Below are 16,495 nucleotides of genomic sequence, written 5' to 3' on the forward strand. Positions count from 1 at the left end.
GAAACCAATATAACATCTCCACATTCACAAATATACATTTCGGACATTCAAAAACAATTCAGCGACCAATATAGCCACCTTTCTTTGCAAGGACACTCAAAAGCCTGCCATCCATGGATTCTGTCAGTGTTTTGATCTTTTCACCATCAACATTGCGTGCAGCAGCAACCACAGCCTCCCAGACACTGTTCAGAGAGGTGTACTGTTTTCCCTCCTTGTAAATCTCACATTTGATGATGGACCACAGGTTCTCAATGGGGTTCAGATCAGGTGAACAAGGAGGCCATGTCATTAGTTTTTCTTCTTTTATACCCTTTCTTGCCAGCCACGCTGTGGAGTACTTGGACGCGTGTGATGGAGCATTGTCCTGCATGAAAATCATGTTTTTCTTGAAGGATGCAGACTTCTTCCTGTACCACTGCTTGAAGAAGGTGTCTTCCAGAAACTGGCAGTAGGACTGGGAGTTGAGCTTGACTCCATCCTCAACCCGAAAAGGCCCCACAAGCTCATCTTTGATGATACCAGCCCAAACCAGTACTCCACCTCCACCTTGCTGGTGTCTGAGTCGGACTGGAGCTCTCTGCCCTTTACCAATCCAGCCACGGGCCCATCCATCTGGCCCATCAAGACTCATTCTCATTTCATCAGTCCATAAAACCTTAGAAAAATCAGTCTTGAGATATTTCTTGGCCCAGTCTTGACATTTCAGCTTGTGTGTCTTGTTCAGTGGTGGTCGTCTTTCAGCCTTTCTTACCTTGGCCATGTCTCTGAGTATTGCACACCTTGTGCTTCTGGGCACTCCAGTGATGTTGCAGCTCTGAAATATGGCCAAACTGGTGGCAAGTGGCATCTTGGCAGCTGCCCGCTTGACTTTTCTCAGTTCATGGGCAGTTATTTTGCGCCTTGGTTTTTCCACACGCTTCTTGCGACCCTGTTGACTATTTTGAATGAAACGCTTGATTGTTTGATGATCACGCTTCAGAAGCTTTGCAATTTTAAGACTGCTGCATCCCTCTGCAAGATATCTCACTATTTTTGACTTTTCTGAGCCTGTCAAGTCCTTCTTTTGACCCATTTTGCCAAAGGAAAGGAAGTTGCCTAATAATTATTCACACCTGATATAGGGTGTTGATGTCATTAGACCACACCCCTTCTCATTACAGAGATGCACATCACCTAATATGCTTAATTGGTAGTAGGCTTTCGAGCCTATACAGCTTGGAGTAAGACAACATGCATGAAGAGGATGATGTGGACAAAATACTCATTTGCCTAATAATTCTGCACTCCCTGTATTTTAGAGAGGGAAAACGTTTAGGAGAGAAAGAAAGAAAACGGCATGTCAATCCTAAACATACAGGCAATAAATAGAAGAAGACAGCATACAATAATGAGACAATCACAAGACACACTTTCTACCTTTCTTTCTTTCCCTTCGTTTTTCTTCATTTTCTAATGCTTGTCCAATTCATGGTTGCAGAGGATATCCCAGCTGCCATAGGGTGAAATTAGGGGTACACCCTGAATAGGTTGCCATTTTGCCGCCAGGTTAACACAGACAAAAGGATATCATTCACACTTTAACTATCCAGAAATGGCTGAGTGGTAGGAAACAAATGCAGGACTCATTAAGCATTAAGTGAACTCAAAAAGGCAATTTTAATACTGAATACTTTCCAAAAATGGAACAATATAAAACTCAGATAAAGCAGGAGCCACGATTCACAATCTAGGAAACTTAAGAATCAGGTCTGGTTGAAGATCTGGTTTTCTTTATTCCCATCCAAAACTCATGTAGAGGACCACAATCACACATCATTTTCTTTAAATGAGTTAAACAATATTGATTACAAAATAGAAAGAGGTGACTATGATATACAACAACATAACTACAGGTTTATTCAAAAAAGAAACACAAAAGCCTCAGATCATATTACACATTGTTAAAGATTGAAAAATGCAGTAAACTTTATTGTGCACACAATTTGGACATCAACATCTAATGAATGCATGTGTCACGGCTGCAGTGGCAGACATGTGGAGTGATGAGGGAAGGCCCCAAGTGCAGGAACTGATAACTGGCGTACTGTGCGTGAGCTTTATTTTCAGTGTGGATGAAGTACAAACAAAAGTAGAGAATGGCAGTGACTTAAACTAAGAAAAACCTAAACTGGGAAAGCTAACAAGAAACACGCAACCTGAGCCAAAGAACTAGAAAAAACCTGAACCACAGAGGGAACAACGCAAATGAACAGACAGGATGACAAGCAGACAAACAAGCAACAGAGGAATACATGGGGCTTAAATACATGGGCAGAAAAATAAGAGGATGGGGAACAGGTGGGAAAACACTCAAGTCTAAAAAAAGCATGTTACTACGTGGAGAGCCGGAAGGCTGCTCCAAAAATGATCCGATTATATTTGAAATATTAGCTCTATTCTCTTCCAAACCCCAGCTGTGTATTGTAGGTTTTGAATGTTTACTAAAATAAAAATAAAAGCGTCCTAACCTAACATCTCACTTGTTTGTTTTTATCCAGGCATACATGTGTACTATGTTTATTAAGAGCAGTGTTGGGAAGGTTACTTTTAAAATGTATTCCACTACAGATTACTGAATACATGCCCCAAAATGTATTTTGTAATGTATTCCGTCACGTTACTCAATGAGAGTAACGTATTCTGAATACTGTGGATTACTTAATATATTATCATGCTTTTTACAACTACATGAATGTACTATTGCTGTGTGATTTATTACTATTACTGAAGGATACTCGCCATACCAATACCAACCGATTTTTAAATCTTAATATAAAATGATTAACATTAGGGTGGGCATTAGGTAAGGCTGCACTTTTTGCAGCGATCTGGTATAGAAATCTATTTCGCGCATATGTAATACAGGTCCGCGGCTCCGAACCGTAGTAAAGGGACCTCTGGCTAATACGTCAGGTTCCGTGTCAGGCTCGTAGCCGAAAACTAGCTTTACTTTGTTGCCTGGGTCAACTTTGCTAGTGAGAGACAGAGAGAGGCGTTGAAAGGCTGCTCCAACGGAACTTATTGTTTCGGAGAAAAACACGAACACAGTGTACAGTCGAGTCTTAATGGCTAACTTACAACTGGGCCAATGAGGCTACATTCTTTAGGGCTATGCCTGTAACACTCTGCCTATTGCCTCCATATTAAATAATTTTTTGAACAATATTTTTTTAAAATATTTTGTCACGTCATTATGCGGCCGCAAGTAGGGATGACATAGGCCGCGATATTGAGACCTAGGCATTAGAGCCTTTTAATGCATGTTTTGTTTGGGTTTCCACTGGCGTGGAATTACCAAAAATAAAGAGGGCGTAGCCTAACATATGAAAGATCCATGAAGACGCAGACTTGACAGACACTGCAACAGAGGGAATCTTAAGCACAGAGACAAAAGTAACTAGACATGGAACACAGGGACGACATAAAGACAGAAAACTAAGCATACAACATACGGAGAGCAGAATTAAACCTTTACCAAGAACACAAAGGAGGTACAGAAACAGAACAGAAACCTAGAAACCAGGAACTATAAATATATTACAAACAGAAAACCATAATCCAAAGAGTATAACTTAAACCAAAAACACAAACCCCGTGACAGTAAGGATTTTTTTGTCTCACTAGAGTGGAAAAAATTTAACCTACTGCTTGACACTAGAGTAAACACATTCACTCTGGGTTTTCCTCTGTCTTTTCAATCTGTTAGGTAGGTTAATGCTTAAAGCAGCGTAGTGGAGGTTGTCTGCATCATGGTAACCCTGGTAAAAAACAAATTTGAGAGGTAGATCAATTTACAGTTTCTGGAAAAAAAATATTTCAAAGCAATATGTGTAAAAATATTTTTCAATGTTACTTTAATCTGAACAGATGAAACGTACTTCTGCAGAGGGAGTTGAAAGTCTTGTTTGTTGATGGCCTGAATGTAAAATACAAAAACAGCAGTCTCACTTAAAAGTCCAAATCAGTTAATAAAAGCTGTCAAATACAGTACCTTTTTCCAGTACCTGATTTGAAGTGGTTTCTGTTGCTCATCTTGTAGAGAAGAAAAGCCAGTAAAACAACCAGGGTGGAGGTAAAAGTCAATGCTCCACTCAAGACGTACACCAAGACAAGAGATTTTGCCTCATCTGTAAAGAACCAAGTATTCTGAGCATAGACTTCTCTATATTTTATGTTTTCTTTTAAGATAGATAATAAAATAACAGTGGCAGATTTGGGTTCTGTACTGTTACTTACTTCCAAACACCAGCGTGGTTCCTTCTCCAAACAGTATGTGTCCACATGAGGCGACAGCACAGTAGTACGTCCCAGCATGAGACCAATTCAGGCTTTCCATTGTCAAGTTAGAGACACAGGTGTGTGTTCTTTTGTTGGCTTTCCTCTCACACTGATCATTCCTGCCTCCATGGGTGTAAATGAGTCCTGGATGAGAGTCTTCAGCGTCTTTGAACCAGTAAATACTGTGTTCTCCATCACAAGTCCCAGTGTACACTGTACAGTTCAGAGTCACAGAGCTTCCCGGCTGGATGGTCTCTGAAGCTGACTGTTGGACCACAGCCTTGATGTTCAAGTCTGAATCTTTAACACCAACAGTAATGCTCTCTGAAAATGTTGCTGTGTGTAAATAGGAACATATACAGTAGTAAGTTGCTGAGTCTGAAATGCGCACACCTGAGATGATTAAGTCGTTTTGACCTCTTTCAGTATCCAGGGTGAAGCGTGGATCACCCTTGAATTCACTGTGAAATGTGGCATTTTGTTCATATACATAGAAGGTAGAAATGAGTCTTGGTTTCTCTGCCAATGTTTGCTTATACCAGTAAAACCGTGGAGTTACACCAGTTTTACTGTAACAATGCAAAGTCACGCTGTCCCCAGTTTTAACTGATATGAAACGTCTTTCTTGATGACCAGATGAGAAGAACTTCTGGTTGTTCACCTGAGCTTAAGTAAAATAAAAGACAGAGCAAATACATTTTATAGACCCTTAAAAGCATGGAAATATATTCAGACTGCAGTTTCAAAACCATAAACTCACCCATTTCCCCTAAGAGCAAACACGTTAGACAAAAGACAAACTTCGCAGGTGTCATTGTCTTTAAATAGATGTGCTGAATGAAAAGAATCTCAAACCCGTCTCCGCTCTTGTTAGAGAAGACTGTGTTTGATTGGCCAAGCAGAAGTGACACAGTATGTCTTTTGTTAAGGAAAGATGATCACATGTTCAGAGCAGCCAATAGTGTTAGACTGCATGCTTGAGGAAAAAAAGAAAATAAAACTTTTTATAAATAAAGAAAACAGCACTGATCAATCAACTCTTTGTACACATTTTCTTAAAAATTTTAAAAGGCCTGTTTTTCATCTGAGTATGTGGACCAGGGATTGCCCCCATCTCTATCTGCTGATTTTCAGGCATGGAGGAACAAATGAACCCTCCATAGGAAAAAAGCAAAGAAGATATCAGACATGGTGGTTGAGGCCAGATGGACCGGTTTGAGTGTTTTCGAACTGCTGACTTAATACAAAAATATGACAGTGAGTGATTTTACCATTCATGTAGATGCTGAAAACAACAGCCTAAACACTGCATTTAATTTGTTAGACTCAAAATGTAAATGAGCCCACCCACCGCTTTAATCATATTCTGCATCTTGTGCCATATGGTGCAGAAACCAAGCACTTAACAGTATCCCCTGAAAAGTCAGATCATTGCTTAATAACATTGAAACTTACAACAATAGGCTACACAGCAGTGGGGAACAATTTTCATTAGAGTATATATATTTCTGAAAGTGCTGTAAGTACATTTAACCCTTTAAAACCGGTCGGAGCGGGCACGCTCTGTTTTGCGTAACTATTTTTAAATCCCGGTAGCACTGCAACCACGTGAGCTAGCGCAATAATTTTTTTTGCATATGAAACCGGAGGAGTTGTACTTCCATCACTTACATCTTATGCCATCAGCTTGTCCTAGGTCACAGTTTCTTTCCACATATGGCTTTGCAAAAACTGCATAAAAAGCGCTTGCAGCAACAAAAACATAATATTCCAGAAACACGCTTTGCCGATCCGATCAGCTGTTCATAACACTTCCTAGGTTGGAATAGACGTCAGCCCGAACTTTCGCATGTCCGCCATGACCTGCCCGAAACCGGAAGTGTCATTTTCGCGGAAATGTAGTTTTTTACCATCAGGGCCTCATGAGCCTGTACTGGTGTTTTTAAAAGTTATCTTTGACTTTGTGACTCTCTGTGTCGTTTCTGGAAATAGTTTATTTTGATGCATATGCTGCTTTTTTGCAAATTTGTACTATAATATTTATTTTCGTTTTTCCTGCAGTATATAAAAATTGGTGTATTTCAAAAATAAAACTATGAAGACACTCAAAATAAATTTCCTGTGGTGGGATACTATTTTGTGCACCTTTTTTCTATTTACAGTTTTGAGGGATAAGCCTCTTAAATTTCTCTAACTAGAAATATATGTTAAAAAAACAAAAACGATTTTCAATTTTTTTGTAGTTTATTGCACTTTTTGGCAATTTATGTAATTACTATGCACTTAATGCATACATATTATTAAAATTTGGGCTATAATGGTTGTATTGATGTATAGCAACTTGAAATGCTCCCAAAAATGGCACTACAGCATGTAAAAATATAATATAAGCTCTGGCGGACTTGGTTCTATGGTAGGTCTTAAAGGGTTAAGGATATAATTCTTCCACTTCTTCAATGCCATGTACCAACACAATAGAGAGCAGCTACCTAAATTTTACTCCCACAGAGGTCAATGATGTTGTAAATAGAGATGGCACGATACCACTTTTTTATGTCCGATACCGATATCATAAATTAGGATATCTGCCGATACCGATATGAATCCGATATAGTGTGTTTTTTAATCAATAAAACTGTTTTTTTAATATCTTGCTGCTTTTTGTATGAGTTCATACTCAAGTTAAAAAACAAACACTAAAGCTATTCTGTTATACCTGTATGCAAAAAATACACTGCACCCAAAATATTTCATAGTTCAGCAACACTGATCAATCTAATAAACTTAAACCTGCACCATCCTCCCTATTCTGGTATTTTAAAGAGTAAGCAACCTAACTAATAGGGTTCTAAAACTCCCAGCAAAAAAAAAAAAAAAAAATAGGGAACCACCCACCCTGCACCTCATGATGCTTAATCGATGTAATCAACTTTAATTTGATGCAGTGTGAAAAAAAAATGCACAGAAATCAATTATTTTTCTACAATATTTAAATAGATTCAACATCTTTCTTCAACAGAATTGCAGACTGCACAGATGGTACCTTCCCAAAGGAAAACGTACTATAGCTTACTAGGGTATATTAGACTTAATAGTTACTATACGTATACAGTAATGGACTTCTATACATTTTACATGAGATTAAAACTTTGGGTGTAAGATTCAGATAATTATTTATTAAAAGCTAGACATTTTAAATGAGAATAAGAAAGAAAAGTATGTCTTTGTGCCCCCTTTTCCCTGTTCATGCCCTATCGGCCCCCCTAGCTAAACTTTGCTAGATCCGCCCCTGCACAGTTACCAGCCGTCAGCTACGTAGAAAAGGATCCTGGTGTAGAAAGTAATATTAAATACATTCTAACAACAGCTTATCAAGCTTAAACGTGCTGCTGTTGTTCAGCCGCTGGTTTCCTCTTTCTGACGCGAAGTGGGCGATAAACAAACAAGAGAGATGGACTCGCGACAGAAAGGCCGATCAGCTGATCATTAAGCAGTTTCAGGATTGAAGTAGCAGCAGGAAAGGGAGAGAGAGAGGCAGTCGCTCTATATATCGGTTGTTAAGCTTAACATGGGAATGCTTTACAAACATTCAGAGATGAACTTGCACACTTGCTTTACTTCTCTCTGGGATAATTTCCTCGGAGATGAAATGCCGGATTAGTAGCGAGGCTACAAATACACACAGCCGCTCTATCACGTGATGCATACTGCTCCGACGTGCATGTCGCAAGTTTTGTGAGGTGCTATTTTGATATTTAATGGATCGGATTACATTTTTTATTTCTCTCCGATATCCGATCCAGTAATTTACGTCAGTATCGGACCGATACCGATACGTAATATCGGATCGGTCCATCTCTAGTTGTAAACAGTGCTACATTCTCACTCCATATGACTCTGGATACTCTGGAACTTAGTATTATTATACTTAGAAGTTCTAAGTTCTAAGTATAATAACATCATGAGGTTATTCAACACCACTCAACCACAAACTCTAGACAAGTTGTAATTGTTAATGGCTGCACACATTCAGATATGGAGCAATGCTTTTCATTGTTGTGCTTGTTGCAATTTCCTCTTTCTCTGGTAGAAAGAACTGCCAACTCACAGGAAGAAAGTTGTGGGTTTGAATGGTCTTTGAGTGGAGTTAACAGAGTCTCTGCCTATATGGGACCTCTAGCCACATGGTAGATAAATCTATTGAATGTGTGCTCTAAATTGCTGTGTGAAAATGTGTGCTTATGTGATTGACAATCCCAGGTTATTCTGAGCTCAAGTAAAAAAAATAAAAATAAAGAAAATACACATCAGAAACCAGTGAAACCATGAGAATACTCATATCACTGCAGTTTCAAAAACACAAAAACTTATCCATTTCTATCAGGAATAAACACCTCAGGTAAAACTCTGCAGATACTATCATGTTAAAATATTGTCAACCCTTTCTTCACTTTTGAGATAGAAGATATTTGCATTTGATTGGCTTTTCAGAAGTTACACAGTACTGTATACCATATTGACATAACCTGAACATGAACAACAATATTTATGATAACAACAGTTATCGGTTACTTATGTCTGAGGAAAACACTGTATGGTTTAGGTCAGAAAATAAGAATAACAGATGCAAGCTATCTCAAAGTGGTTGGCCACCACTGGTAACACACTATGTAACATATGCAAGTAAATGTTTTGTTAGTCTTTGGGTTTACTATGTTTTTGGTGTTTGAGTAATTGAGTTGGGCGGGGGGATTGTGGTGGCTAAGTTCGAGATGCACATTTTTACATTGGGAATGACCAAGATGGACAAGATTAGAAATGTTAGACAGACAAAACTGAGACCGTTATGTCTCAGTTTTGTCTGTCGACTTTTGTCAAGCCGACAGGCGTGACAAAATCAGGAAGACCTGGGAGAAAATTAATGGATGTGGTGAAGAAGGGATGCAGAGGGTTGGTGTGATGGATACCAACAAAATCCTACTCACAGAAGCTCATGGACAATAAAGAATGTAAAGAATACATCAGTACAATGTCACGCCAATTCTACATCTATAACATAATAACTTATGGTGGATTTGCAACTCACAAAGCACATTCCATATACAAACATGGGCTTTTGGTATCTCCATAGTTCTAGTTGTGGCACTAAAGGAACCATAATTGATCTGCGACACCTCAGAAGCACTGCTTTAGGAAAGGAAATAATACCTCACTTTATAGTTGACACACATTAGACATCATAACTATTATTGCGCCTGTGGACTCAGCCTGACCACCTGTTGAAGCTAACGTGCTAACATGGCTAATGCTAGCATCACCACATGTAGCCCCACTCTATTAAGGGCCATTTTTCAATACTCACGTACGCAACTCTGTACTCATGTTCTCGCAAACTTCATAAGTTCACACGGGAGTCCGGACTTCCTGAGAACGTAGCACGATTTTTGTACAATTTGAACACGAGTGTACTTGATGATGTCACAGGTCAGCCTAACATGACCGGGCTGGCTCAGCCCACTCAAATATCAGATCAGAATTTTACAGTAAACATATATATAAAAGTTACTGTGTCAGTTTTCATTGAAAAATAATAAAGGAAAAATATTTTATAAATTACCTGTACTATAGCAAGACGTGCTATAGTACAGAATAGGATGGTGCACATATTTCAGAAATCCAACTATAATTTTACATGCAAGCTCACTTTTTCCACAGGTTAATTTCCAAGTGATATTTGTATCGATTTCATACAAATACCACCAAGTGAGGCCCAATATGTTTTGAACAGACAACAGCAAAGTAATGCCATAATGAGCAGTGCATTTCACACTCTAAGTTTTAGGATGTTGCAACAAAGAACAAAGGGAGAGTCAGACTAACTTGCACCACAAAAATGAGCTTTGATGGTGACTGTGCTCTGCACTAAAGCACACGAGCCACTCTACATCACAACTTTCTTTTGTTGAAAACTCTATTATCTTGAAATTAAAGGTTTTTAGTTGTAAGATTGAATAACTGTTATTCAGTCTTCTGTTAGTGTACTAACAGGATTATCTGTTATACACATCATCTAAAGTCATAATATAAACTGCCTACAATTTTAATACAGTGAAAACAAATATTGTTAAGTAATATATATATATATATATATATATATATATATATGTATGTATGTATTCTCCAGTGAACAGTGAACACACTCTGAAAAACGAAAAAACAAAAAGTCTGACAAACCTAAATTTTCAAAGCTGCAGAAGGGTTGTGTAAATCAAACAACAGGTGTTTCAATTTTTATTTTCTGACAAAATATAGACATGAAAATTCATTATATACACAGCAATGTTGAAATTCGTCCTATAATGCCACTTTCTGTCACTATCTATCTATCGATCTATCTTCAGACAGAGAAATTATGCACTGTTGTGGATAGAAAACAGTGTTATCACAAGGATAACATAATGTCCACTTGACACTCCACTTGAGATTCTATGTACTTTACATCTTATGGACCATGAAGATTTCGGACAAGTCCTACTGCTTCACACTGGAGTAAACACATTCGGTCTTGCTGTTCCTCTCTTTCTTTGATTTTCTGGAAATGTTAACATTTATAGAAGCATAGTGGAGGTTGTCTGTATGAGCATTCTGTCAAAAAAAGGAAATGTATATCAAAAAATGCCTTCTAATAAAAAGTGCTGTGAAAAATGTGTGTTTTATGTTATTTAAATTGCAAAATTGTTTTAACAGATGAAACATACCTCTACAGAGGGAGCTGAAAATCTTGCTTGAGCCTCTAAATGTGAAATATATACAATTGAAATCTGATTGAAAAGCCAAATAAATGAATACAAGCTGTTAGATGTACAGTTAAGCCCATAATTATTCATACCCCTGCCGAATTTTGACTTAAAGTTACTTTTGTTCAACAAGCAAGTTCTTTTTTGACCAGAAATGACACAGGTGTCTCCCCAAAGATAATAAGACGATGTACAAGAGGCATCATTGTGGAAAAAAATATTTCTCAGGTTTTATTTATATTTTAGCAAAAGTATCATGTCCAGAATTATTCATACCCTTCTCAATAATCAATAGAAAAAAAGCCTTTATTGGCTATTACAGCAATCAAACGCTTCCTATAATTGCAGACCAGCTTTTGTATGTCTCCACAGGCATTTTTGCCCATTCATCTTTAGCAATGAGCTCCAAATCTTTCAGGTTGGAGGGTCTTCTTGCCATCACCCTGATCTTTAGCTCCCTCCACAGATTCTCAATTGGATTCAAGTCAGGACTCTGGCTAGGCCACTGCAAAACGTTAATGTTGTTGTCTGCTAACCATTTCTTCACCACGTTTGCTGTATGTTTTGGGTCATTGTCGTGCTAAAATGTCCACTGGTTCCCAAGGCCAAGTTTTTCTGCAGACTGCCTGATGTTGTTGTTGAGAATCTTCATGTATTGCTCTTTTTCATGGTGCTGTTTACTGTGATTAGGTTCCCTGGTCCATTGGCTAAAAAAACACCCCAAAGCATTAGGTTCCCACCACCATGTTTGACAGTGGGGATGGTGTTCTTTGGGTTGAAGGCTTCTCCATTTTTTATGCCAAATGAAGGCAACATCATTGTGACCAAATAATTCAATTTTTGTTTCATCTGACCATAACACTGAAGACCAGAAACCTTCTTCTTTGTCCAGATGAGCATTTGCAAAGGCCAAATGAGCTTTGGCATGCCTTAGAAGTGCCTGGAGAAGTGGCGTTTTCCTTGGTCTGCATCCGTGGAACTCAACAGTGTCCGTTGGACTGTCTGCCTTGAGACATTGCCACCAGCAGAGCCCAGATTCACCAGAATGGCCTTGGTGGTGATCCTTGGATTCTTTTTCACCTCTCTCACTATTCTCCTGGCCAACACAGGTTTCACTTTTGGCTTCCGACAACGTCCTCTGAGATTTTCCACAGTGCGGAACATCTTGTATTTTTTAATAATACTTTACACTGTAGCCACTGGAACTTGAAAACATTTGGATATGGCCTTGTAGCCCATTCCTCACTTGTGAGCAGCCACAATGCACAGCTGCAGGTCCTCACTAAGTTCCTTTGTCTTAGCCATGAATGTCCAGAGACCACCTGCAGAGAGCTGCTGTTTTTCACCTGTTGAGTTGATCAAAACAGCTATTTCCAATTAATCAGGGTAATTAGGATGCTTTAGAACAGCTTTGACTATTTGGAATGGTATGATACTTTGGATTTTCCCAGAGACTGTGACAGTTTGTAAAGGGTATGAATAATTCTGGACATGATACTTTTTGCTCAAATGTAAATAAAAGCTGAGAAATATTTTTTTCCACAATGATGCGTCTTGTACATCATCTTATTATCTTTTGTGAGACGCCTGTGTCATTTCCAGTCAAAAAATAACTTGCTAGTTGAATAAAAGTAACTTTAAGTCAAAATTTGCCAGGGGTATGAATAATTATGGGCTTAACTGTAAGTAGTACCAATGGTCCATACCTGATTGGAAGCCTTTTCTTTTATTCATCTTGTAGAGTACGAAAGTCAGAGAAACCACCACGGTGAAGGTGAAAGCCAATGCTCCACTCAAGAAATACACCAAGAAGTGAGATTTATTCTTGTCTGTAAAGACCCAGAATTCCAGAAAAAGGATTTCAGAATGTTTTTTGAATTTTTTTTTTTTAGAGTTTTATTAGCGCAGTATTGTATTTGTTGTGACAATGTTCCTTACCCTTATATTTCAGAGTAGTTCCTTCTCCGAACAGTATGTGTCCACATGAGGCAACAGCACAGTAGTAGGTCCCACCATGAGACACATTTATGCTCTCCATTGGCAGGTTATAAGTGCAGTTGTATGTTTGTTCCTTCTTCTCACACTGATCATTCCTGCCTCCATGGGTGTAAAGGAGTCCTGGGTAAAAATCTCCAGAGTCTTTGAACCAGTAAACACTATGATCTTCATCACAGGTTCCAGTGTGTACTGTACAGTTCAGAGTCACAGAGCCTCCTGGCTGGATGGTCTCGGATGCTGACTGCTGCACTAAAGCTTTGATGGTTAAACCTGAACCTTTTACACTGACAGTAGTGCCTTCTGCAAATTCTAGGACTAAAGAAACCCGCCTTGCACAGTAGTAAGTACCTGAGTCTGACTTCTCCAAGTCTGTTATATACAAGTGGTTTTTCCCTATTTCTGTATCAAGGGTGAATCGTGGATTGTTCTCGAATTCATCATGAAAAGTCCCATTTGCTTTAAATACATACTGAGTAGAGATGAGCTTTGGTTTCTGTCCAAGACTCTGCTTGTACCAGTAGAACCTCGTTGCATCGTTGGTTTCATAGAAACATTGTAAAGTCAAGCGTTGACCAACAATAGCTGATATAAACCGTCTCTCTTGCTTATGAGTTATGGAGAAATTCTGTTGAGTCAGCCGAACTGATAGGGAATGAAACAACGCAGACACAGCATTAATTTTACAGGAAACATTTCATTAACATATGTGTATAGAGGAGCAGTCATAACCACTGATAGATTAAAAAAAATCATAACTCACCTAAATTTCCCAACATCAGACATGTCACATAGAAAACAAAGTTGGGAGGTGTCATCGTGTGCAAACCTCTGTGTTAAATGAAATGAACCTTGACTTTTTTCCACTCTTTAGAAACAAGACAGCTTTTGATTGGCCATTGCAAAGCCATGTGATCTGCCCCCAGGATGAAATGTGTCTTCTGTGCATTTAACACAGAGATTTGTTGCCTTTGGTAGAATGATATAGCGACAGGTCCATAATGGTTGTGTCATGGTTTTTTTGTTTTTTTAAAAATATATTTTTAGTCTAAAACTGATCATTACATAGAGTGTAAACACAAGTGACGACATACAGTGGAACTTATTCCTGTTCATCATTTACAGACTCAGTACGTGTACAAAAGAGACACAGTAAGGCATCAGGCACTTGCTAGATGTTCGCATGATATCGATCTCTTTGTGACAGTATGATTGACACACTTCTCATGCTGTCCAGAGGAGGCAGACTGTATTGAGGTCTGTATGCATTTTTTTGATGCTGTGAAAACTAAAAACAAATTTCCACACACTTTCATCACAGAAGTGAGAATAAAAGCAAATGTAACATGGTAACTCTTTATGTTAAAAGCCACTTTAATGTTAACATGTAGCTTGTGTTTTGTGTTCTTATTATTTTGGAAGGTCTGTTGCCATTACTGTTATTTGAAATGGACTGTAGGTAATATGTCTGTGTTACCTAAAGGGTACTGACAGTGCCATTCAGGTAACACTATTGAAATTGACTTTGCTGCTGTTTCTCTCAGGTAGCATCTATTTTTGGTCAGAGTAACACCCTAACATCCTCCCAAAAACCACAACCTGACACAGAGAGGAAAGAGTAAATCATTGCACTTTGAATGTCTGAGTCAGGACTAAGACTGACAGGGAGTAACAGGAGAGCTAGTAGTACTTCATGCATTGCAAATGAGCTAAGAAAAAAAAAACATTTATATATATCCCAACGTATGGTATGGAAGACAATTTTTTTTTATTCTTTAACATTTTTAGGTTACAATTCATTCTTTATAGACTGCCAAATGAATCTCTTTGCAGCTGAAAACCAAATACTTTGCAATCAGAATACATTTAAGAAAAGACATTGTGGTGGGCATGGTTTGTGGCGCAGCTGCAGGGGAGTGGAACTCCATCAGCAATCATGGCTCACCTACATAAAAGGAATGAACTGGGTCCTGAGTTCATTTTTGTTTGTGTGTAAGTGCAGCTGCAGCCGAGTGCTGTAAGTAATAGCAACACAATAAAGGTGTACGAACTTTGTGGTGGGGTCCGTCATGCTTGCTACAGACATGTCAAGCATGCAAAGGAAAAATTAAATGTTATTTAATTTAGCTAACATCCCCTTTAAGTTTAGTCCCTTAGACATCTCTATATACAGTCTAATTTATGTTAATAACCGCAGATGCGTTTAACAAAGATTATAAAAAAATAAAATTAAATAAGTGCCAGTGTTTGTATGATTATCTTTTGGTAAATGCATTCCCGAGTTTTCTATGATCAGATAATTGAGGTCAGCTGTGTGAGTCAGCCTCCCCTGACACTACACCCTGAACCCGCTGCTCCACCTCTCTGGACACAAAGCCAGGCACAAACCAACTCCAAAAACTACCTCGCCTCATTTTTGCTCTTGGGATGCTTCTTCAGGTTGGCTGTGAGCCCCGACTGCCTCAAGGAATCCAGGACTGCAGTCACCCACCGCACATGCTTTGCCCAGGTTTTACTGTGAATGATGACATCATCCAAATAGGGGGCAGCATATGCAGCATGTGGACAAAGCACCTGGTCCATGAGGCACTGAAGGTGGCTTGGGCTCCGATCAAGTTGAATGGAAGTGTGACAAATTGTGTGGAGAAGAGTGGAGAAAGCAGTTTTTTCCTCGGACTCTTAATACTATGTTGTGAAAAAGTGAGCAGTGCCTAACCAGTCCAGGAGTTTGTCGACTTGAGGCACTGGGTAGACGTCAAACTCCTTGTGGTAGTCGATGCAAAACCTATGGGACTACACCACACATTGTGTGACTCTTCTATTGCTACCATTTTTAGCATTTCGGCCAATTTTTGCTCAATGATTTGTCTCTTATGCTGGGATAACCTATAGGGCTGTGAATGCAACCTCACACAAAGGCATGTTACAAAACGGTGCTCTATGACACTGTTATGACAGGTCAGGGGGGATACACAGCTGCAAAAGGCTGTCGCAATGCAGCAACAGCTGCTCTCTGGGCCTGTGTGAGATGGTCATCATAATGGAGGGAGTTGGGAATGGTGGAATTAGGCAACTCCAACTTATTTCTCACCAGGCTTACTAGAAAAGCTGTTTTAACCTCTCTCCATGCTTTTAGGAGGTTGAGGTGATATGTTTGTGTGGCTCCTCCCCTGTTTGAAGGCACCACATCATAGTCAACGTCATCCACTCACAGTGGGACCACAAATGGTCCTTACTACTTGGTGAGTGACTTGGAGCTGGAAGAAGGGAGTAATACAAACACTTAGGCAATTTTCACCGGGAGACCGAAGCTGTGTCCAAATTCAGCGGCCGCATCCTTCAGAACTTTCTAGACCGATTACGTCACAGCCTGTCTCAATTCG

The 16,495-nt window shown here is 39.1% G+C and overlaps 2 protein-coding genes across 2 annotated transcripts; both read right to left on the reverse strand.

The window, feature by feature from the left end:
• Nucleotides 1-3,683: 3,683 nt before the first annotated feature.
• Nucleotides 3,684-5,135, reverse strand: LOC116316445. Its single transcript, XM_031735001.1, has 5 exons — nucleotides 5,081-5,135; nucleotides 4,279-4,986; nucleotides 4,047-4,169; nucleotides 3,921-3,958; nucleotides 3,684-3,800 (listed from the first exon to the last, which is right to left on the reverse strand). Exons 1-5 carry the CDS (start codon nucleotides 5,133-5,135, stop codon nucleotides 3,684-3,686), a joined length of 1,041 nt encoding a protein of 346 aa, XP_031590861.1.
• Nucleotides 5,136-10,604: 5,469 nt separating this feature from the next.
• On the reverse strand, nucleotides 10,605-13,929 carry LOC116316446 (immunoglobulin kappa light chain-like). The gene is made up of 5 exons (XM_039609430.1): nucleotides 13,876-13,929; nucleotides 13,056-13,757; nucleotides 12,824-12,946; nucleotides 11,079-11,113; nucleotides 10,605-10,965 (listed from the first exon to the last, which is right to left on the reverse strand). Exons 1-5 carry the CDS (start codon nucleotides 13,889-13,891, stop codon nucleotides 10,852-10,854), a joined length of 990 nt encoding a protein of 329 aa, XP_039465364.1. The 5' UTR covers nucleotides 13,892-13,929; the 3' UTR covers nucleotides 10,605-10,851.
• Between the last annotated feature and the right edge of the window lie 2,566 nt (nucleotides 13,930-16,495).

This window comes from Oreochromis aureus, linkage group 3 (assembly GCF_013358895.1).
Source record: "Oreochromis aureus strain Israel breed Guangdong linkage group 3, ZZ_aureus, whole genome shotgun sequence".
Lineage (NCBI taxonomy): Eukaryota > Metazoa > Chordata > Actinopteri > Cichliformes > Cichlidae > Oreochromis > Oreochromis aureus.